At 43.0% G+C, this 23,312-nt stretch overlaps 1 protein-coding gene across 1 annotated transcript in view; it reads left to right on the top strand.

Annotated features, from left to right (window-relative positions):
- Positions 1-23,066, top strand: part of LOC111228044 (Down syndrome cell adhesion molecule-like protein 1 homolog) — a 100,313-nt gene extending 77,247 nt beyond the window's left edge. The window contains exons 13-36 of the mRNA XM_022753821.1: positions 1,142-1,347; positions 2,607-2,703; positions 2,865-2,993; positions 3,307-3,474; positions 3,771-3,841; positions 4,045-4,285; positions 7,915-8,061; positions 8,168-8,323; positions 10,840-10,979; positions 14,103-14,256; positions 15,845-15,962; positions 16,316-16,479; positions 16,649-16,747; positions 18,592-18,780; positions 19,447-19,575; positions 19,762-19,920; positions 20,004-20,159; positions 20,361-20,391; positions 20,530-20,648; positions 20,891-21,043; positions 21,386-21,580; positions 21,708-22,016; positions 22,321-22,518; positions 22,597-23,066. Of these exons, the coding sequence (XP_022609542.1) occupies positions 1,142-1,347; positions 2,607-2,703; positions 2,865-2,993; positions 3,307-3,474; positions 3,771-3,841; positions 4,045-4,285; positions 7,915-8,061; positions 8,168-8,323; positions 10,840-10,979; positions 14,103-14,256; positions 15,845-15,962; positions 16,316-16,479; positions 16,649-16,747; positions 18,592-18,780; positions 19,447-19,575; positions 19,762-19,920; positions 20,004-20,159; positions 20,361-20,391; positions 20,530-20,648; positions 20,891-21,043; positions 21,386-21,580; positions 21,708-22,016; positions 22,321-22,518; positions 22,597-22,919 (3,851 nt within the window). The 3' untranslated portion in view covers positions 22,920-23,066. The remainder of the gene's footprint in view (positions 1-1,141; positions 1,348-2,606; positions 2,704-2,864; positions 2,994-3,306; positions 3,475-3,770; positions 3,842-4,044; positions 4,286-7,914; positions 8,062-8,167; positions 8,324-10,839; positions 10,980-14,102; positions 14,257-15,844; positions 15,963-16,315; positions 16,480-16,648; positions 16,748-18,591; positions 18,781-19,446; positions 19,576-19,761; positions 19,921-20,003; positions 20,160-20,360; positions 20,392-20,529; positions 20,649-20,890; positions 21,044-21,385; positions 21,581-21,707; positions 22,017-22,320; positions 22,519-22,596) is intronic.
- Positions 23,067-23,312: the final 246 nt, after the last annotated feature.

The following is a 23,312-nucleotide window of genomic DNA, read 5'->3' on the forward strand; positions in this document are numbered from 1 at the left end:
GTAGATGACTGCGGTGAGGCCATCCAGGATGCTCCAGTGCTCCTGATTTATCAGTCTTCGTGCACACACACACACAGTCGCTAACTGTGTCAAACCAATGAGCCAGCTCACACTACTCTCCCTGCGCTCTGTGGGCAGGAGCATACACACCTACCTGCTCAATGATAAATTGGTGGAGCACAGGTGACCATGGACATAAGAGCAAAACAATAAAGAGCAACATAGAGAATAATGAATAGGGAAAATGTACATGTATATATATGCACGCAGAGTGTCAACATCAGGCAGGGCATTATGGGATGTGATTTTTTATCATGTCGTAAATTAACCTTTTTACATTATCACACTTTTACTCTCAAGAGAGATGTTAATGCTTAATTTTTGGAACCTTTTGACTCTTGCTCACTCAGACACATATAACCAGGTGCATCTACTAGTTTCACCGTGTTCTTCTATCACAGGGTTGCCCCTCTCTCTCTCTCTCTCTCTCTCTCTCTCTCTCTCTCTCTCTCTCTCCTTCTGGTGTTAGTGTTATTGATTGAACCGTTCCTCTCCTCTGCTTCCCTCAATTCTGTCTGTTTCACTCAGCAGAGAGGGAGGAAGAGAGGGAGGGTGAGATGAATAAGTGATGAAAACAAAACAGCAGAACCCTCCTCAGATCGATATTGTGTGTGTGTCTGTGTGTTTGTTGGCCAGAGAAGATTGAGTGTGTAAGTGATTTTGTGTACAGAGTGTACACGAAAGGTAGAGTGTATCGTTTTTGCCTCTTCATTCACCTAGACCCCAACGTTAACTATTGGAGAATGAGAGAGGTGGTTTATTGACTTTACCTCATTGACCATAGCTCTTCATTACTCCACTGCAATGGAACTTGGCTACTCCGAACTCCACCTTTTTAACTGCCAGCTGTCCTACCCTTCTCCTCTGCCCTCTTTCACTTCGTTCTCCCTTTCCACTTAAACTCTGCTTATTATCCACTTACTCTTTCCTTTCTTTTCTTCCCCCTCTCCCTCTGTTATCTGCCTCTGTTATCTAATATCCCCTTCATCAATCTGTTTACTGTCACCGTTTCTCCCTGCTTCCCCCCCCATTTGTCCTCACATTCCCCTCATCTCACACTCCATTTCCCTTCTCCTTTCAGTTCCCGCAATGATCACCAGTCACCCCAACACCACCATGGCTAAGAAGGGTCACGTGAAGGAGTTGAACTGCACAGCCAGGGGAGAATGGCCCATCATCATCCGCTGGGAAAGAGGCGACACGGTCATTGACCCTGACCGCAACCCCCGATACTCCATTACCACCAGTCCCAATGAGAAGACTGATGAGGTGTTGTCTACACTCAAGGTAAGAAACACTTATATATGGTAGAGCACGTAGTTGTTTGAAATCAGACAGCAGAGTGTCTATGACTCTTACTTTTACACTCCGGTGTGTTGTGTGAACCTTTGCATTTTCACTGCCTGAGGTGTGTATAAAAAGGGTGAGATTAGAAAGAATCCATTGTCATATCAGCTGGTGTGTTGAGGGTTGTTAAAGCCTGGTATCAATCATGGCCAATCACATCAGTTCTTCCAAATCTGTGTTCTTCCCCCTGTACTGGACATTTGGTAATTGAGTCCAAACCAGCATCACCTGAGAGGAAAATCTTTGCATCTGTGAATACAAAGTGTCCTGAAATATGACGACAAGAAAAGATGATATCTCTCTTTCTATTAAATCCATGTTTCCGGACATATTTAAAAAACATCATGTTATGATTCATGGCAGCAGCAAGTCCAACCCCTCTACTGTATTAGAAAATGAGATACTTGAGGTGATAAATCAGCCAGAATCATAGGAAAATGGAGACGCAGCTGCCTCCGCCTGGTGATGTGGTGTTTTTGGATGATACTAAGAGAGGGGTCCCTGGGACTGAGGGAGCTTTGCGATGTAAAGAGCACCTGAATCAACAGTGTCCAATGAGTTCTGAGGATGTCATCATCTCACTTGCCAAACCAAATGGTTAGATGCGCATGAGAGAGCACAGGAGCTTGTTGTGTGTATTTTGCACAACATTTTAATCAACGTTACGCCAGCAGATTTGGCATCTGTATCCGCGGTTTGACAATGTGCCCATTTCAAAAGTAGAGACTTAAGGAGGAACCCAACACCTGTCACTTTCAAACGATTGTATAGGTAGTTTATCATGACTGGTAAGAATCAAACATGAAAATTCTCTGTTTGTGTTATTGACATAATCAGAAAAAACTGTATTTTTGGTGTGAATTTGGTCATATCTACTGTTTAAAGAATATATATATTTAAAGTGCAGGCAAATCTTGCTTAAATGCGGTCTATGTAGACGCACCTTCACTGGCTAAAGTGACAAAAATAGCACAAAGGGTGCATTGGGCATAGTTCATTTTTGACATTTTTCAAGCCGGTAGGTTAAAAAACTGTGAATCTCGACACCAAAAAAATGTTGGTGACGCTCCTACAAACGCAGTGCACCGTGAGGCACCATAAATACCTCTCCATCACAAAGCTCTACCTTACACAATTTGCCTGCGCAAAGATTGCCGTTTGTCTCTTTGACATTTCTCTCTCTACCTTTCTCCCTACAGCTAAAGCCAGCAGAGCGTGAGGATTCAGTCTTCTTCTCCTGTCACGCCATCAACTCTTACGGAGAAGGGCGAGGCCTTATCCAGCTCACTGTGCAAGGTAACCATTCCTGCACAAATGCATGCACCTGTACCGTCTCCTCTTCATACTGCTAAAAGATACACAAACCCGCTCTTCCCTCTTGCCATCCAAAATTGTCTCTCTATTGCTGCTGCCTTCTCCTCCTTTATCTCTTCACTAGCTCTCTTTTAAATCCTCAGAGCCCCCAGACCCTCCAGAGTTGGAGGTGCGAGAAGTGAAGGATCGTAGTATGAATCTCCGGTGGACACAGAGATTTGATGGAAACAGCGTCATTACGTCCTATGATATTGAGTATAAGAACAAGACAGGTAAGTAAACAGAGTATGTTCTTTAGTTTACAGAAAAGGAAGATAGAAAAGTAAATGTGACAGTGGAATAAAAAGCTGAGCTGTTGGTGCTTCTTTCCTTCTCCTGGAGCAGAACAGGATTGTGATGGACTGTCAACTGACTGTCTGTCAAAACACAAAATCCTACATTTTTTAAGGATTTTACTTTATTTTTGTAGAAAGATTAGAGGGGATAGAATAAGACTTCATATTAAGTAACAGTGAGAAAATACAAATCCTCAAATATATTCAAAGTGTGACTCAAAATGAAAAACAACGCTGTACCACTATTCAGATTCCTGGGAGCTGAAGCACGCCACTCGAAACATCTCCCCCACCAACAACCAGGCCAACATAGTGGACCTTCACCCTGCCTCTGTCTACAGCATCCGCATGTACTCCTACAACGCTATAGGAAAGAGCGAGGCCAGTAAGGAACTCACCATCAGCACCGAAGAAGCACGTAAGTATCTTGATAGCACTGCTTTCTACTAATGTGAATGTGAGTGAATTAGCACTCAGCCTCTGCAACTTTGATGACGCTAACAACTGTCCTTGAATAAGCGTTTTGTATTGAAAGTCTAGCTCAGAGAAACTGAGAAAAACAACTCCTTGGAGAAATTATTGACAAGAATAGTCAGGGGTCATGAGACGTGAAACGTGAACGCCACAGAATGTTTGTTCGACACCTCACCCCTTCTGTCTCTCTCTCTCTCTCTTTCTCTCTCTCTCTCTCTCTCTCTCTCTCTCTCTCTGCAGAGCCTGATGGTCCTCCCATGGATGTAATCCTGCAGCCTGTGACCTCTCAGAGCATCAGGGTCACCTGGAAGGTAAAGCATTAGAACTACTTGCCTTCTGGTTGTGTATCTCACTTTATCATATTTTGCTGCTTGCAAAGTAACCTAATGTTGTTTTTGTCCTGATTATATTTCATTACATTAAGCTTTTGGAGGTGCCCGAATCATTGCGCAATATATGAATATAAATAGATGAGTCTGATGTGAGTATTGTCTTTCCTTATTTCATCCATTAGGCTCCCAGGAAAGAGCTGCAGAACGGCGTGATCCGGGGATACCAGATCGGTTACAGAGAGAACGGCCCGGGCAGTAATGGCCAGTACAGCATTGTGGAGATGAAGGCCACTGGAGACAGTGAGGTCTACACTCTGGACAACCTGAAGAAGTTTGCTCAGTATGGTGTGGTTGTCCAGGCCTTCAACCGAGCCGGCACAGGGCCCTCTAGCTCAGAGATCAATGCTACAACACTGGAAGATGGTGAGAGTCACAATAAACAACACATGTACAGCATATCTCAGCATATGTGAGAGGGGATTTTTTTTCTGCCTCTTGGTGTTTGTGTGAGAGCTAATGTGGGCTACTCTAGTGATCAGCAGCAATGAGGGCAATAGGTTAAACAGCGGGGTTCATTTTATACAGTGGAAGAGTAAACTGTAAGGACTGTGAAATATCACCCTCTGTCTGCTTTGGCTTTGATTCATCGTTACTGCACTTTTTTTTTCTGTTGCCATTGTTCTTTTTCCTTCTTCTCTGTCTGATCTGTGTCAAATCATGCCACGCTTTGTAACCTAAAATGACTACTTTCTCTCTATTCTCTCAACAAGAATGAATGTTGGCTGCAGGAACCAAAATGTTTTTTTTTTATTTTTTTTTATTTTACAAACGTCAAAGACACAGTTTCATAGACACAGTACACATTCAACAGAGCTGCAGAGAGGATTGAGTGATCCATGTGCAGTGAGACATGTGGACATGTCTTACCATGCATCCTGATGGCTAGGGGGCAGATGGGCTAAATGTTGAATGAGTGAATGGATGAATGAATGAATGAACTAAAAAAAGCAGTTAGGACCCAAAACCCTTTCTCAGGTTGCACAATCCTACATTTAGATTTGTTTTAACTGCATCTGGTTTATTAGTGTGCAAGAAAATCATCAGATTTTTTTTTCATTCAGGTTCAAAAACTCCCAGACTTGTAATCATAAGAAATATGACAGTAATCATAATATTTTTTTGTCTCGATACACAACTCTACCCAGATCTGAACCAAAAACGAATTTCTCTTCTTTCCAGTTAATAAACATAACTGAGGTCTTCAAACAAGTTTTGAGGTATCTTATCAACTAACAGACATGGAGCCAAAAACATCCACCAACTCCTTGGTGGAAGGATTGAAAGGAGTCACTTTCTAGATCCATATTTTGCATAGCAAAAAAAGAGATGTTGAGTTGACATTTTTACATAAGTGTTCACAAAAGATATCCAATAGTTCCTTCGAAATTTGGGTGAAGCAAGAAAGCAGTAGGACAATGGACCACTGGACTTCAGTTTGTTTCAGATGCTATAATTTACTAAGCAAGAGAAATTTTCCTTTTATTCATTTTTCACAAAGCAGTATTTTCTAACTGAGCTGTATTAATTGACTTTTGGCCTCTAAGGAGCAAAAGAAAATTAACAACAAGTTGACAGCTGCTAACATAAAAACAGATAAATACATCTTCAAAAAGAAAAAAACTCTTTCTTTTTTTCTCTCAAGAAGACCTCTAAATGTTGTACTTCTTGTACTTTGGCTTTTTTCACTCTTTATTCTTTAGTATTGAGCTACAGTTAAAATACAAACAAACAATTAATCTGCTGCTACATGCAAACAATTCTTTCAATACATGCCATCTCTCTCAGTCTCTCTCATACGTCATCCACATTTGCCTGAGTCCCCCCCTCACAAACATATACAAGCAAACACACACACACACACACACACACACACACACACACACACACACACACACACACACACACACACACACACACACACACACACACGCACACAAATACACACGTCACATACATACTTGTCCACCCAGTGAACAGTTGGCTGAGCTCCATTGGTCCAGAGCAGACAGAGCCCTCCAATTCTTCCCTGTGGCTGTCACCGTGGCGACAGTGATATTGATGGCCATTATGATAATAGTGATAATAACAAGCATACTAAAAATAATTATAATTAGCTTGTCTCTCTGTCCGTCTCTCTCTCTCTCGTTCCCTCTGCTAGCTTCCTGCTGTAATTATCCACAGCTGAGCGCATTGTCTCTCTGCTCCCTCTTTTCATCTTTTTCTGCCCTTCCCTTGCTCCCCTTGCTTTTAACTCTCTTCCTCCCTTCCTCCCTTCTTCCTCTGCCCCTCACCCCCATCTCCTCCTCTCTGTAGCCCCAGTCCGAAAACTGCCTTTCATTATGTTCCTGTATTCCCAATCTTTTTTTTTTTTTTTTTTCCAAACTTATGGACTTATTTATGTAAGGTTCTTTTATACATCAACAGTCACTGATTTATTAAACTTTCTTTTTATTCATCTGTCTTCCTTCATGTTAAACCCTACATAAACCCCAATACAGACAATTTGGAGGCACCTTTTTTGTTCACAGCCTCTCTCAGTTCTTATTTTCTCTTCTCGTAAAGGTGTGACTGAAGGGAGGAACTGGGCTGTGTTTTGATGCCTTCTAATTATTTAAGCTCGGAGCCTAAAGGTTTATTCATGCAAAACCCTGTTTTTCTAATCCTCCTTTCTCCTCACCCTCCCTTCGTCCTCCTCCCCACCTCCTCTCCCTTCACCAGCTGCAGAGAAATTCCCTGGTGGACTTGGCCCAATCTCTCGCTTTCATTGCTCTCTGTCTTTCAGTCGGCTCTCTTCCTCTCTTCCTGCCCCTCCTTCTCTCACAAGTTGACTTCTGTTCATCTTCAACAGTGTGCGTTATTCAAAGGCTGAAAGACTAATGGTCAGCGGTAGCCAACAGAAGAGACACCTGGGCTGGCGGGGACAGAGAGAGGCTTGTACAGAGAAAGAGAGATGGTGGTTGTAGAGCTGGTCCTATACACCAGGCTGGACGCATGTCATGGGCTTTTTATCTATCACTAGCCTGTTTACTCACTTCAGGTTTGATATGGAAATGCCTTTTAGGGTTTGAGTGAGGGTTTTTTTTTTTATTATTTACTTATTTATTTATTTATCAGCTAACCAAAACAGTTCTAATTTTGAGGAGACAATGCATTAATTTGAAAATCATCTAAATTTTCACAATTATGATCCTCTTAAACGCTGGGATTCGAGCCTGTCGAGTGCAAACTCATGCTTTGAGTTTGCCACTGAACTTTATTTTAGTTTGTGGCGGAGACCAGAAAAATCATAGATACCAAATATTTCAAACTAAAGTTTGGAGAAATGTGTATAAAATGATGCAAAAGATGTCCATTTGTGGGAATGGTGCAGCCCTGAAAAACATGGAGTCTTGGATTTGAATATTTCATTCACTTCGCTTCAATTAAAAGTTGGAACAAGCTCATACAGAGTATATGATAGTTTCCAACCTTAAAGCTATGTAAAGGAATGTAAAAAAAACAACTTTAAATCCGTCTGACCTGCTGGAGGGGCCAGATCGCATAATTTCCAAACAAACCAAATTTGGTATGTAAATTTGGATCTGAGGAAATGTGTAAAAATTATCCATAAGACATCTACAATGTTAGGTTTTTAATATTTTACTCAGTGTAAACATTATACAGCTTCAATGATGAACCAGGACAAGCTGATACAGAATATATTGTATATGTGACATGGTCACAGCGTAAGATCATTTTTCAATCTTGAAGCTGCTTAAAGGGTTGAAGGAATCTGGATGGTAAAGGGTGAAAGAATTCCTTGATTTTCTCCAGTTTGTCTGTGTATTTAGTTCAGTTGTCAGACGAGCTACGATTGTTTTTCACCCCTCAATGAGCAGACCTTTTCTATTGAATTAAACTGTAAAATACATAAGGTTAGATCACTGCAGATACATGTTTCAGATAACTTATCTGACCTTTTCTATTCTCTCTCTCGCTCTTTTTGTCTCCAGTGCCCAGCCAGCCTCCGCAGAACGTGCGAGCCATTTCTGTAACATCTGACGAGGCAGTGATCACATGGGCCGAGCCTCCCAGAATGACACTGCATGGCGTATTGAAGGGATATCGTGTCGTGTTCTGGGCCGTCTTCCCGGATGGAGGTGGGCAGAGTGTGTCGGTCATCTTTTGTAGACACCGTGACTGACAGCAGCTCAGTCCTTGGTCTGAACATCTCTCTTTTTCTTTTTTTTTCTTTTTTTCTCTCAGAGTGGGGTGAAATGCAAAACATCACAACCACCAAAGAGCAGGTGGAGCTCAGAGGCCTGGAGAAGTTCACCAACTACAGCATCCAGGTGCTGGCCTACACCCAGGCTGGGGATGGAGTCCGGAGCAACGTCCTGTACATACAAACTCGTGAAGACTGTGAGTCCATATTGTAGTAGATCTTGACACACAGGTAAACCAAATGATGACCATTGCTTTGACCACATCTTTGGTGCATGTCCAAGGTTTGGTTTGGTTTGGTTTGGTTTGGTTTGGTTTAGGCAGTGTGTGGGAGGCAGACAGCTGGGGGGGGGGTTTGGTCTTTGGTCTTTGGTCTTTTGTAAGGCTGAGGTTGCTGATTAAAACCTCTTTGTGCTCTGATGTGCTATTACCAGTGCTAATGAGAATTAAGAAGCCAAAAAGAGTGTGTGTGTGTGGTTAAGGAGCCTAAGGGTGTGGGTCTGTGCATGTGGATATGTGGAAGTGGTGGTGGGGAATGGGTGGGGGTGGGGGGGTTGTTAAGTGTGTGTTTGCATGTGTACATGTCTTAGCTTTGGTGTGCGCGCGTGTGTACATGTGCCATTGTTTGTGTGCAAGTCTAGCTCAGCACCCAGCACAAGGAGAGGGATTAATTCTTTGTGGCTTAGAGAGAATTAATTTTGTGCTTACACTGGCGGGCTGTGGATTACATCCGTATCCGCCTTTCCTCTCCCTCCCTGGGGCCAGGCAGAAGAGGAGGCAGGCGTCTGGAGATGGAGGAAAAGAGGGAGAGAGGGAGCGCAGGAGTGAGGGGCAGAGCAGATATTCTAAGAAGTGTCATTTCAGAAAAGGCCTTTATTCTCTTTTTCTTACTATATCTCCATTTTATGAGCTGGCCTCGCTGCAATACCCCTTCAAATATGTGTGTTGTGTTAGTCCTTGAGTGTGTGTGCATGTGTGCGAGTGTGTGCGTTTTCCAGGGGAAAGCTCTCTTTTTCTTCCCTGATGCGGGTTGACACTGTGTCCAGGGGCAACCTCTTCACATACGTTCAGCATTCTCTGTCTCACTCGGTCTCATCCTTCTTTTTGCCCTCAGTTCTGTCTGTAGCATATGGAAAAGTGTTTGCAGTACAATTGTGCAAACAGCCGGTTCTCAGCCTGCCTTTCTCTGCTTCTGTCTCTCAGACACACAAAGACAGTAGACACTAAGCATAAGCATGAAGAAGGACAGAGATTCATTCTGATTGGTTTACATGAGTGTATACATGATGTGTTAATTTGTGGATTTTATGTTTATAACACTCTGTTAACCTGTTTTTATGTTGTCAAATTTTTGCAGGATTAATTTTTTTCATAATGTTACACCAAGAAAATACACGTTTGACTCTATATTTGTTGATCTTAAAGTAATGGTTAACTAACCCCTAACAGTAACGTAGACATCAAAATAATCCATGATCATTAGCTTCACGAAGCCATGCTAACACTTTACCATACACTGAGAATGGTATATTAACCAACCTGGTGTTCCCTGGAGATCCTTGTATTCATTAACCTGAAAATCAGACAGAGCCGTGGCTATGACTGCAAGTTAGCATGCCGATAGCTCTATGTGTATGTTCTATATATATATGTCTTTTTATGCAAAGAAGTCACTGGTCAAATAAGCAATAATGTACAATGAGTTGTCCAGATGGGAAAATCATACATGAGCGAAGAAGGCTGATAGTGTGCACATCCAGCCACAGTCAGGTACAGGTGCAGGACAAAAGGAGCATATTACAGGAAGAGAGCGATAGTGCACATTAAATTACTTTGAAGAGGTAGACAAAATTACTTAAACTAACAGTCCAAAACCCAGAGATATTCAATTTACTGTCACAGAAGACCAAGAATAGCAGGAAAAAAGTCACATACAAGGAGAAGAAATGAAGATAAATCAATAATAAGAAGAAGATGAAGATACATTTTCTGTTGACGAACCTATGTGATTACCTAATAATTTCAGCCCTTTTCTGCATATACACATAAAATTAAAAGCTTACTTGTCTGATCTTGACCGTGATGATCACAATGTTGCTTTCAATATTCCAAATATTACATAAGGTGATGTTGAAAAATTACACAACAGAAAATAAGAGCTCTCTCCAGTAAGTCTGCTATTTTTCTGTAAGAAGACACCCCAGGGTGTTATCATTGCTATAACATGATCATAGAAACCAGAGGAAGGCCAAACCTAAGTTAGACGATTGAAGAAATTAAGAAATTTTGTTGAGTGCAGGCTCAGCTGAGCATACGGCATCATATGATTTGAAAGCCACATAAGCTTTTACACCACTTACGTCATACTTACTTGGTTTTTGGTTTTACTAAATCTCTCTTGGCACTGCAGAAGAACTGTACTGGTACTCAAAGTGTGAGCTAAATGCTACGCAGCCAGCAGAGCCATGCTGTACTGCCTGTAATGCAGTAGGGTAAAGTACTGAGTACCAGCAATTTAGCCAAGGGCCTACTGGGTGTTGGATGTGTTGACGTCATTTAACAGCTAACAATGGTAACAAATGTACAAATTTCCCCAACAGCACTAAAAACACCCTCAAAGTTGTTAAGTTAGTGTATTCTACACAGAGAGAAATTTAACTGGTTCAAGCTTTTTCTGCTCTCTATTTCCCTCTTCTCTCCCCTTTATGATTCAGACCCCGGACCCCCAGCTGGCATCAAAGCTGTGCCCTCCTCCGCCAGCAGTGTCGTGGTGTCCTGGTTACCCCCTCACAAGCCAAATGGAATCATCCGCAAGTACACCATCTACTGCTCCAGCCCCGGGTCAGGCCAACCGGTGAGTTTGAAGAGGGGTGCAGAGAGTTTCAGGATTGGGAGGTGGATGAAAGAGGAAAAGGGTGAAGAAGACCATCCAAACATGGCTGGTGATGAAGGAGACAAGATCCTTTTTAAATGCATAATATACCTTCTGTTATGCAATTTATATGATGCTAAGATAAAAGAAAATGCATTTAATTATGATGTTTTTCTGCATTTGTGTGTTTGTGGATGTGTGTGTGTGTGTGTGTCTGTTTGTGTGTGTGTGTGTGTGTGTGTGTGTGTGTGTGTGTGTGTGTGTGTGTGTGTGTGTGTGTGTGTGTGTGTGTGTGTGTGTGTGTGGTCTAGTGCTGCAGTCTCAGCAAGATGTGTGTGTGAAATGAGCTCTCCTCATACCGCAGTGTGTGTGCGTGCAAGCTCACCCTCCAGCCTCATTTGCATATCTGCGTCTCATCACGTTGCCAGGACAACCTCATCCGTTCATCAACGAGGGCAGAAAACAAGCCGACAGCAAACACACACTCTCACTTACACACAGACACACACACATGAATATACACACACTCATAAATGTATCACACCAAGCTCATAGAGGCACATACATATATGCAACTCATGTTTTTATGAGTTTTTTTAATGTGAATTCAAAATCACAAAATATATCCTGCTTACACACACACACACACACACACATACACACACACACATAAATGTACCTATATAGAAATAGACATGCATCTTCTCCTTAGTCTCCCTCATTTACAAATCAAGTCTTTCACTCTTTTTCCCTATCTATTTACCTCTCTCTCTCTCTCTCTCTCTCCTCTCTCTCTCTCTCTCTCTCTCTCTCTTCCTCTCTCTCTCTCTCTCTCTCTCCCTTTCTTCCTCTCTCTCTCTTCCAGTCCTTCTTTCTCTCTCTGAAGCCCCCATGCAGAGTTCGGGATGATTACTATGTAAATGAGTGCGACTGGAGAGAAGGAAGGAGGGATGGGGGGGTCAGACACACCGCGTGGGGAGTACTTTTGTTCCTCTTTTCATTATCTCGCTCTATCGTTCCCCGGATCACCGCTATCTCCACGCCGGAGGAATATTTTAATATCCGTTACAGCAACACACACTCTGTCACCCCTCCCTCCCTTCCTCCCAACATCTACCCACCCACCCACCCATCTATCCATACATCCATCCATCCATCCCTTTGCACCTACCTCTTCCTGCAGTGGAGGGTATAGAGACAAATGTACAGAGAGGAGAGAGCAGAAGAAGAAGACATTGATATACGTGAGAGTCAGGGGGAGAAATGCAGAGACGATGTAAAACAGGGGGGGGGTGTCAGTGGGTAGATGGAGGGAAAAGCGAGGAGTGGGCCCACACATGACAGGGAAATGTGGAGAGGGACAGGGAAATGAAGAGAGGGATGAAGAGCGATGGCAGGAGGAGATGGGAAGGATGGCGCAGTGGGGTAAAGGATAGGCAGAGAGAAAAAATACAGAAAGGACGGAGACAAGAGGAATGGATGATGAACAGGGAACACAGGGAAGTAATAAAAAGCCCAGTGGATTCCTCCATGACGGCCTGCTCATAAATGTGAAAAACAACAGGAATACTGGAATCTATTTGCCCAGAATAAACCATTCTGCAGACAACAACCCAGCAGGCGAGGACAGAGCTCAGCAACACTGCAGTGTACTGGTCTGCCACGTTCGCAGACTCTTCAAACCATTTGACACTTGTATCGCAGTCATTTCATCTGTGCACAAGCGCCTGTCAGTCAGAAATGTGTGTCAGTGTCAAACTGGTGGGCTGTAGTAAAACATGTGATTTAGATGCTGACAGTGAATGTTAGGCGCCACCTTACAGTGCGTGTGTGTTAAATTTGTGATTGTGTTCCCTTTTTCATATTCTTCTATTCATAGTTAAGACCAGCTGTGTGTGTGTGTGTGTGTGTGTGTGTGTGTGTGTGTGTGTGTGTGTGTGTGTGTGTGTGTGTGTGTGTCTGTGTGTGTGTGTGTGTGTTTACTTACCTGGGTGTTGGAATACCTGAGGAGTAGATGAAGAGTAGGAGTTGAGGGAATAAGGGTATAATTGGTGGGTAGGTGAATAGTGACTGGCAGGTAGTAAAAAAAAGAGAGGGTCTGTGTTTGAGTATGTCTGTGTCTGTGTATGTCTGTGTGTGTTTTGAAGGGACAGTGATGTGTATATGTCTAGACAGCAGACACATGGCTGGGTTAAACACACTGCAATTACACATCCACCTCCAGGTCATGTATGCCACTGTATGTGTGTGTCTGCGTGTGTCAGCGTATTCGTGCTTGTTTGTGTGTGACCATTCCTCTCTCTCTGTCTGTTTATTCTCCTCTCCTCTCCCTTTTCCTCTTCCTCTCCTCTCCTCTCCTCTCCTCTCCTCTCCTCTCCTCTCCTCTCCCTCTCCCTCTCCCTCTCCCTCTCCTCCTCCTCCCTCCCTCCCCTCCCCTCCCCTCTCTGTCATTGTTGATGCCTGCAGTAGATAGGCCTCATTAGTGTGTGACTGTTCATGATATCTCTGACTGTCTCATTTGTCTGTCGCCCATTGTCTTCCCCTGTTTCATATCTCTGTTTGCCCTCCCCGAGGAGAACAGAGGAAGAGAGGGAGTAGGCTTTACTCCCCCTAACCCAACCCTCTCATCTCTCCCTCTCTCCCTCCCTCAAGCTTCATCCTTCCACACAGTTTTGCCTTATCATAATATGCCCTAGAACCTCTGTACCCTCCAACCCATCCTCCTCTCTTTTCCTGTAGTACTGAGTCAAGGAGAGGGGGTTTGGTTCACATTAGAATGATGTTCACTCAGCTCTTCACATTACTCCTGCTTCTCCAGTAAAGTGACAAAATGATCTTATCTTTGGCATCCCCCAGAATTTGCTATGTGCTGCTTAGAACATATAATAAAATGCAGATTCTTTTCATTCTTAGGGAAATGTTGAAAATGTGGAAAATGTGTATATTATAATGTGTTTTTTAAGCTTACTTTTGTTCATAGTGTGGCAAAATTCCACCAATTTCCACAGCAAATCAGTTTGTTATGTTTGTCATGCAAAAAATATGTGGTTATATACCTGATACATATTGCTGCTTGTCTCTTTCCTTTCCACTTTCTCTCCCCAGCTGCCCAGCGAGTATGAAGCTAACCCTGAGCTGCTTTTCTACCGAATCACCCACCTCAACCACCGGCAGCAGTACCTGATCTGGGCTGCAGCCGTCACCACTGCAGGCCGGGGTAACTTCAGCGAGAAGGTCACTGTGGAGCCAGCAGCCAAGGGTGAGTCCCATGTCATGAGAGACACCGTTATGAGCTTAAATGCCCGGTAAGCATGTTTTTTGTTAATTTGCAGGTCAAAAAACATCAAGGTTAAAACTGGGAATAATTTGATTGGAAAGAGAAAACCTGAAAAAGGACATCCAGGTTACACTGAAACCATTGTTTCCACAGCATTTAAAGGAGAGGTGCCTCAATTTAACACATCAAAGTGTTTTAGTCTAACCTAGACCCCTTGAAGGTCTTTTGACCTGCAAATCACCAAATCAGCTGTTGTTGGATGGATGATACAACACTGTCTAAATTTTTTTTTTTCCTGAACTCTCTGGCACTGTTTGTTCTGTCTCTTTCTCAGGAACTGTTATGACACTGCTACTGACAGCGTAGTATTCCTCTTCAAGCCTCTTATCGACAATGCCACGAACTAAAAATATCATTCTTTTAAAGGATGTTTAGCTCTACATCCCGTATGACTCTGTGAATCATGTAAATGATCTCCCTCTTACTCTGTCACTTGCTCTATAAACCACATCCCTTTTCTGCTTGTTTCTCCCTCCTTCCCTTCTGTTTCTTTGTTACCGCCTGCTTTCACTTTACAAAGGTGTGCTATTGATTTCAGAGTTCAGAGGGCGCCAGATAAACTGCCCTCAACCAGGGATATGATAAGAGGGGGGAGCAAAAGCGAGGACAGCAGGTGGAGATGAAAAAAAGAGAGGAGAGAAAATGACACGACAGGAGCAGAGCAAACGAATACACAAGACAATAGAGGGGCAGAGTGTTTAAGAAAATGAAGAGGGCAGTTAAATCAATAAGCTTTGGATTAAAAGACAGAAAGAATAAGGGAGTAAGAATGAACGGAGTGCACTTTCCACCATGTTATCCTTTTCTTTTATCTATTCGGTCCTTTGACTGCTGGATGCAACGGTTTGAGTGAGTTCTCGTATGGGTGGGTGCGTCAGCTGATCGACAGCTGTAAAAGGCAGTGTCCTCCAGGCTTGCCCACTCAATACTTCATTCAGCCTTAACATAAGTGCACTAGAGCGCAAGCATTAAGACGCCAAGCTTGAGAAAGAAAGAGAGAGAGAGAGAGAGAGAGAGTGGGGGAGTGACAGAGAACACAAGGTTTATATACCTGAGTGGATGGATAGACATTTTTTCATATCCTCTCCTTTAATTCTTCGTTCTATCTTATATATCTTATTCTTATTCTGTTCTTTGCTGGACAATGTCACATTTAATACAGATTTCTTTTCTGCCAAGTGTGAATCGCAGGAAATACAATACACATTTGCTCCTAGTAAATGCTTATTGAAAGAATCCCGAATGGAAAACAAATCAATTTATGCATTTCGTGTCAACCATCCCAATGTATTGATCAAAACATTCTGACACAGCGTTAGTTTAATAGGTTTGAAATTTGTTTATTTGACAATAGCAAGATTATCCGATTGGTGCATATTAATTAGGCTATTGCTCTGTTTGTATTATGTGCTGTTTGAGTGTTAATGCCGTCAGCTCTAATGGTCTCTTTTCAGTTTCTCTGTCTTTACACATCTATTATTTTGACATGCCTCTCTTCTTCCTCCACCAGCCCCAGCTAAGATCTTGTCATTTGGGGGCGCCGTTACCACTCCTTGGATGAAAGAGGTACGACTGCCCTGTAGCTCAGTAGGAGAACCAACACCTACCATAAAATGGACCAAAGACAGGTGAGACTCCACCACAGAAATGTTATATAAAGCTGAGTGTATAGTGCTGCTGTGACTCCTCTTAGAATGGATGAGTGTAAAAGCGTCTGAAATGGTTCAGCAAAAGGTCAGTTTGTCAGTAATGCTCATATAAGCAGTGCATCTTCGGAAAGATACTATACAGCTCTCTAACACAAACCCAGATGCTGACTGGATTGTAAACTTCACCTTAATGTTAACCTCATGTCCTTGGGTGATTTTTCAGCCTCCTGTCAAGTAACAAAAAAAAATTTAAAAAAATGTTCGAACATAATATGCAGTAAAATAAGTCTTACATTCTCCTCTCATGATTCTCTCTCCTTGATTCCTGTTAGTGAGGACACAGCCATCCCAGTGTCTCTAGATGGACAGCGTCTCATTCTGGCCAATGGGACATTGGTGCTGCGCTCTGTCAAAGCTGAAGATTCTGGTTACTACACCTGCACAGCCACCAACACCCTGGGCTTTGACACTATTATAGTCAACCTTTTGGTACAAGGTAGGAAAATGCCATTTGTAACTCACCACTATCACCGTGCCCAAAATAGTGTTTACATTTATAATAATTATATTTTTTTATATTTTCCCACTTAAAAAGAAGAACATTTTACTATAATACAGCAAGAGCAAGTATTATTGAGTGGTTTACTCTGCGTGCTCTTGCTCAGTCCCTCCAGATCAGCCTCGTCTAACTGTCTCCACCACCTCCACCTCTTCCATCACTCTGGCCTGGATACCAGGAGACAACGGAGGCAGCTCTATCAGAGGTAGGTAGCCCTGCACAATGAAGATGTATTTCCGTCTGTCCTCCTGTACACTCACATCTCTTTCTCCTTGTCTGTAGCTCATGTGTCTAAAGTTGACCACTATACAGGATTTTTTTCAAGTTCAATGTGAATGAACAGAAAAGATTTCCCTCTGACCTCTGATCTTAGTTTACCCTCTGTCTGTCTTTTCTCTGTCATTTTGCCTTTCACATTGTGTGCACACTAATCCTTTACTTTATTGACTGGTGTCCTGGTTTTATGCTTCTCCATGTCTATGTGTCTGTGTGATTATCTGATTGTTGCTGATTTCTGTGTGAAGATGGATATGGTGTGTGCCTTAATGGCCACACGTGCAAATGCAATGTCGGTTCTCTTCTTTGTTCCCGTTGTTTTGTCAGTGTGAGGATGTTGCAGGGTCATCCGTCTGACTCCTCCTTGCTCTTTAAACCAATATGAGACTTATTAAGCACCAGGCATGTGGTGATTTTGATGTAATAGCTGAAGACACAACTGGACCCACAGAGTGTTTTGCTTTGCATATGTCATTACAAAGAAGTGGCTGCAAAAACAGTGAAGACACTTCATGAGATCACATTCAAAAATAAATTCTTTGATCCATTCGTAGAAGTGTAATTTAAAGCTGTCAAAAGCTGTAACAATATAATATTTTTGTGTTATTCATGTGGTTCAGCACACTGCCAGGAAGGCCCAGAGAAAGACACTACTTTGCATGCATTACATCCATGGAGGCAGGAAGTAATATAAACTGTGATGCAGCTTTGTATTCAAATAATGATAGACCACCAAATCACTATTTGTATACATCATCCACTGTCTCATACACCGATGAAGCCTATGTGTGTATCTTGTATGTATACCAGAACGGCTGTGTGTCTGTGAAGCCATCTGCACAGTGTCAGCAGTATGTAAAGCTGAAGTTTGCCATAGATGCTTGATGCCATCAAAATAGATGCTTGATGCCATCAAGCATCTATTTTATGTTACTACTGCAGTGGCATCTGCAGACTATTCCTTTGCAGATGAAACATGTTAGCATGTTTTCATTAAAAAAAAAAAAAAAAAAAAGTCTCTGCTGGTTATGTAGCCTTTTTGGAGCTTGTGTAGAAGTAAGATAAAAAAATAAACAGATAAACAAATGATGTAGGTTAGTAATCCTGGAGAATCGGAGTGAGTCTGTTGTGTTCTCTTCTGTTCTGTGCTAGACAGAGGGTGACGATAAAACTTATAAACAAACACCGCAGGATCTGCACATGTTAACCCTTCTAATGTTTTTGACTCTATCGTACCATCTGTTAGAGAGAGAGGGAGAAACAAAGGATGGTGCAAAGAGTACAAAGAAAGCACAGAGAGGGAGACATTCATATATACATAATTATTTACCAACAGAAGGAAAGACAGACAGAGATGGAGGATTAGATGGAAAGTGTCTCAGAGCAGGAGGGAGTTGGCTCTCCGAGGCAGCTGATTATAAAAAACAGTCACCATATTGCATGAACTCATTTGCATAGATGCTCAGTCAGCGCCATCCTAGTCTTGGGGTTTGTAGGTAACTAATGGCAGCATAGATGGAGCAGCTACACTGTCCTCCAATCGGGGGCCTATCTGGGCCAGAGAAGTAAAGTCTGACACTGCCATCTAGTGGACAGTAGCGGTATCAATGTCATAAAGTTTGGTGGGGTTGGTACAAAAAGAGTTCTTCATCTTAACCATGAAAAAGAAAGAATAATGTAATAAAGCAAAAAAAAAAAAATATATATATATATATATATGTATATATATATATATATACTGTATATATTGTGTCTTTCTTTGTGTGTTTACAGGTTTTGTGCTGCAATACTCTGTAGACAACACAGAGGAGTGGAAAGATGTTTTTATCAGTTCTAGTGAGCGCTCCTTCAAATTGGACAACCTGCGCTGTGGCACCTGGTATAAAGTAAAGCTGGCCGCCAAGAACAGCGTTGGAGCCGGACGCATCAGTGAGATCATCGAGGCAAAGACCCACGGGCGAGGTGAGAAGCCTGGAATGGAGGATGAAGGAAATTAGTGTCAGTTGATAAAGGTGAAAAATGTACATAAAATACACATTTTCACAAAGGAGAAGTGAACATCGACAGAATAGGTGTTGAGCAGTAGTCTGAGTGACGGATTTTAGTATTCAGAAAATAGGCCACATGTGAAATGTCTCTGTGGGGCATTCATCCAGCAATATTAACAACATGAGAATCCATAAAAACTTGAGCCCTCATATCAATGCAGTTTTGAAATTGGAGATAAAAATATATAAAAATAGTTCCTGTCTTTACAAAAAGGATTAAACACAACCTCTTTGTGCATCATTATTTACTGTACTCACAATGGCTGATAAAGGATTTCTGTCTTTTTTTTTTTTTTTTTTTACAGTGTGTCGTTGTGGGAACTTGTCTATGCTCAATTTTGATTAAACTTATAACTATAGTCATTCATTGTTTAAGAACACATTTTCCTTCTCCACAATCTCCATATTTGAATGAGAAAATTTAATTATAAAATCAACCTGCCTTGTATCACAGATGGCAGTTATACTCTATCATCAGTTATGATGTCTTATATTTGCCAGTTACCTCTCTCTGGCACAGCATATGTCATTTTTTTTATAGTAATCTGAATCATGTGTCATGATGTTGCCTCTTTTACAGAACCCCAGTTCAATAAGGATCAGCCAGTTTTTACCCACATCAACTCCAGCCACGCCCGCCTCAACCTGCAGGGTTGGGCCAGTGGAGGCTGTCCAATCAGCGCTGTCACGCTAGAGTTTAGACCAAAAGGTGGGTCATTGCTTTTTCAATTTGCAGTGGTTGCTGATTATTGCAGAAACAAATCAAACAGAAAAAATGATCAGTTAAATCAAGCATGTAAAACAAAGAAAAGCATTGCTAGTATTTAGGTAACTTGTTTGAAAAAACAGTAAGAAAAGAAGAGAGATTAGACGGGACGTTGTTAATTTGTTGCAGGTACATGGACATGGCAGAGTGTACGTACCAACGCCACCACAGATGTGTTCCTGGCAGAGCTGCGAGAGGCCACCTGGTATGAGTTGAAGATGAAAGCGTGTAACAGCGCTGGCTGTGGCAACCAAAGCTCCCAGTTTGCAACACTGGACTATGATGGCAGTGAGTAGAGGACTCTTTTTCATTAAACTGGGTACCTTGAAAAAATGTTGCGATAAGGCGGTAACTAATCTCTGTTTGTGCAGGCACAATCCCGCCAATCAAATCCCCACTGGAAAAGAACGATGATGTCAAGAAGCTATTTTCTATAGGCTGTCCTGTGATCTTGGTCACTCTGGGTGTTGCGCTACTCTTCATCATTCGCAAGAAGCGCAAAGAGAAGAGGCTGAAGAGACTAAGAGGTGAGAGTTGAAGTAAAAGGAGAGGAGACAAGTTGTAGGAATGAATTGGCAAGAAGAACAAAGCAGTCTTCAGAGAGATTCCTGAAGCAGAAGAAGACTTCAGAGAGAATCTTGAATGTAGTCTCCAGAGTTGCATTTATTTTAAAAGATTGATTTGTGTGTCAGGAAAAAATAATTTGTTATGTTCTTTCCTCTCTCTAGATGCCAAAAGCCTGGCAGAGATGCTGATCAGGTAAGACAGCTATTTCCTAGTCCCTCTCACAAAATTATTTAGTGCAACTCAAAATCCATTTCACAAATCTGCATTTTGCATTTTCTCAAAAACCGTGAATGTTAATGTGTGCGTGCTTGTCTTGTATCTCTGGATTAGTAAAAACAACCGCAGCTTTGACACCCCAGTGAAGGGCCCTCCTCAGGGCCCACGGTTACACATCGACATCCCCAGAGTGCAGCTGCTCATTGAAGACAAAGAAGGCATCAAGCAAATCGGTGAGAGGAAGAGAGAGAGAGTGCGTTTGTGTGCGTTTGTGTGCGTGCGTGCATGCGTGCGTGCGTGTGTACGTGTGTGCATGCGACTCATGTGTCTGCGCATGAGCGTCAGATCAAATGATGATGATGATGATGATTTATGTAAAATGTGTTGCAAAAACATTGGAAGGCATTACATTTTTGTCAGTTCTTTTAACCTACACTAGTTGCTTTTCTGCCATATTCATTCTGTCTGTGAACAGGTGAGGACAAGGCCACCATCCCTGTGACAGACACAGAGTTCAACCAAACAGGGAACCCTCAGAGCTTCTGCACAGGTGTGTCTGTTCATCACCCTGCCCTCATCCAGAACACCGGTCCTTTGATTGACATGTCAGACATCAGACCTGGAACCAGTAAGTGCGGTCTCTCTCCTCGCTGTGTACTTTATCAGTAAAGGTTTAGACTAACTGAAGCAGTATTGTTTTTTCACCGACAACAGTACAGTAGATACATGGTGTGTGCATAAATAGTGTAAAGTTCCCTCATTTCTATTTCTTTCCTATTCCAATTTTTTTTACCAAATGCCAGGAATAATCATGAATTCATCGTGTCTTCACAGATGACCTTTTGTTTCTTCATTGATCTGTTAAAGTCCACTGTGGCCTAAGCCTGATGTCTTGCAGATGTTTGTTCATTTTCCTGGCTTTAAGCGGCCTCTGTGCACCCTTCTTACGTCTTCGTCCATTTACCATCAGACCCAGTGTCGAGGAAGAGTGTTAAGTCAGCCCACAGCATCAGGAACCGCTACTCCAGTCAGTGGACTCTGACCAAATGCCAGGCCTCCACACCAGCCCGCACTCTGACCTCAGACTGGCGCACAGTTGGCTCCCAGCATGGCATCACTGTCACAGAGAGTGACAGCTACAGTGCCAGCCTCTCACAGGACACAGGTTGGCACATTGGTGAAATGACACTTACAGCCCTTAGCACGCACAGTTAAGAAAGGCTATTTTTCAAATGTGGAGGAGAATAATCAGATCCGCTCACCTTCGTTTTCTTTCCTCTTTCTTCCAATAGATAAAGGTCGCAACAGCATGGTGTCGACTGAGAGCGCCTCCTCCACCTACGAGGAGTTGGCAAGAGCATACGAGCACGCCAAGCTGGAGGAACACCTGCAACATGCCAAATTTGAGATTACAGAATGCTTTATCTCTGACAGCTCATCTGACCAGATGACCACAGGTACCAATGACAATGCAGACAGCATGACGTCCATGAGCACACCGTCAGAGCCTGGTATCTGCCGTTTCACTGCCTCGCCACCCAAACCCCAGGACTATGACCGTGGCAAGAATGTAGCTGTGCCCATTCCACATCGCGCCAAGAGTGAGTGGCTGTTGAAAAGCATACATTTTTTTAATGTTATTTTTCGCCAAGTAAATGTCTAATCAACAAATGCTCAAAAACAATATATACAACTAAGTTTACAGGGGAAGTAAGGTTTCTGTGTGATGAGTCATATATACATACTGTGCAAAAATACCAATGATGTTGCTAGTTGAGTGCAGTGCAGTCAGCGGTTTTTGATAAATAAGCATTGAAAGTATTCATAGTGTGCAGCACTATTAATATTACTATATACTATGAATAGGCTTTGGCAGTTACTTTAAATTCAACTTTTCCCTTCTAGGTGACTACTGCAACCTACCCCTCTACATGAAGTCAGATCCCTTCTTCCGAAAGCAGTCGGAGCATCATGACCCATGTCCAGTGGTTCCACCACGTGAAGCCTCTATTCGTGGCCTGGCCCAGCGGGCATACCACACCCAGGGCCGTCATGTGACTATGGACTCTGCAAAGCAGCAGGCCCTAACCATGGGCCACTCTGGCCTGTCCAACCTCACTTCCTCTGGGGCTTCCTCTGGAGGAGCAACAGGAGGCGGTGGTGGAGGTAGTGGGAGTGGAGGGGCGTCTGCTAGCTCTAGCAGCTCTACACTTCCCCAGAGGACTCTCACCATGCCAGGCTCCTCTGCCTCAGTGGCCCAGAGCGCAGCGGCAGCTGCTGCTGCTGCTGCTACCGCTGCAGCTGCTGGAGCATCATCATCCTCCGGTGGAGGTGGGGCAGTAGGGGCCACAGGAGGGACCCCTGGAGGTGCCTCCTCATCCTCCTCCAAGATGGGAGGATCCAGAGACTCTCTCCTGGAGAGCAGCTCCTCGGGCTTAGGCAGACTACAGAAGCAGAGGGATGGAGGGGCTGGGGCCTACTCTAAGTCCTACACACTGGTGTAGCCTGCCATCACTGCGGCCTGTCACTGTAACTCTTTATAGAATGCTGGTCAAGCCAGCGCTTGCCTGGAGCCTCTATGGAAAAGTGGGGTGAGGAACATACACATGCACAGCTGAACCGTCAGTGCCTGTGCTGTGCCAGGCTGCAGGGGGCTGGTTGGGTTCCCATCGACACTACTGTATGAAGGGGTCAGAGTTGGGTCTCCACAGCACAGGGGTTTGCCTTTCTTTCTGCCTGATTGCTTTCTATTATTACTGTGTCATCTTTCTCTATCTCTTATTTCATCACCCTGGAAATCACTTGCCAAAACATAAATGATTTATCTGTTCACTTCATATTTTCATTTTCTGGTAAGGACACTGTACTTATGCACAAAATGCTTTCCACGTGCACTG

The sequence above is a fragment of the Seriola dumerili genome, unplaced genomic scaffold (assembly GCF_002260705.1).
Source record: "Seriola dumerili isolate Sdu_G_001 unplaced genomic scaffold, Sdu_1.0 BDQW01000199.1, whole genome shotgun sequence".
In the NCBI taxonomy this organism is placed as follows: domain Eukaryota; kingdom Metazoa; phylum Chordata; class Actinopteri; order Carangiformes; family Carangidae; genus Seriola; species Seriola dumerili.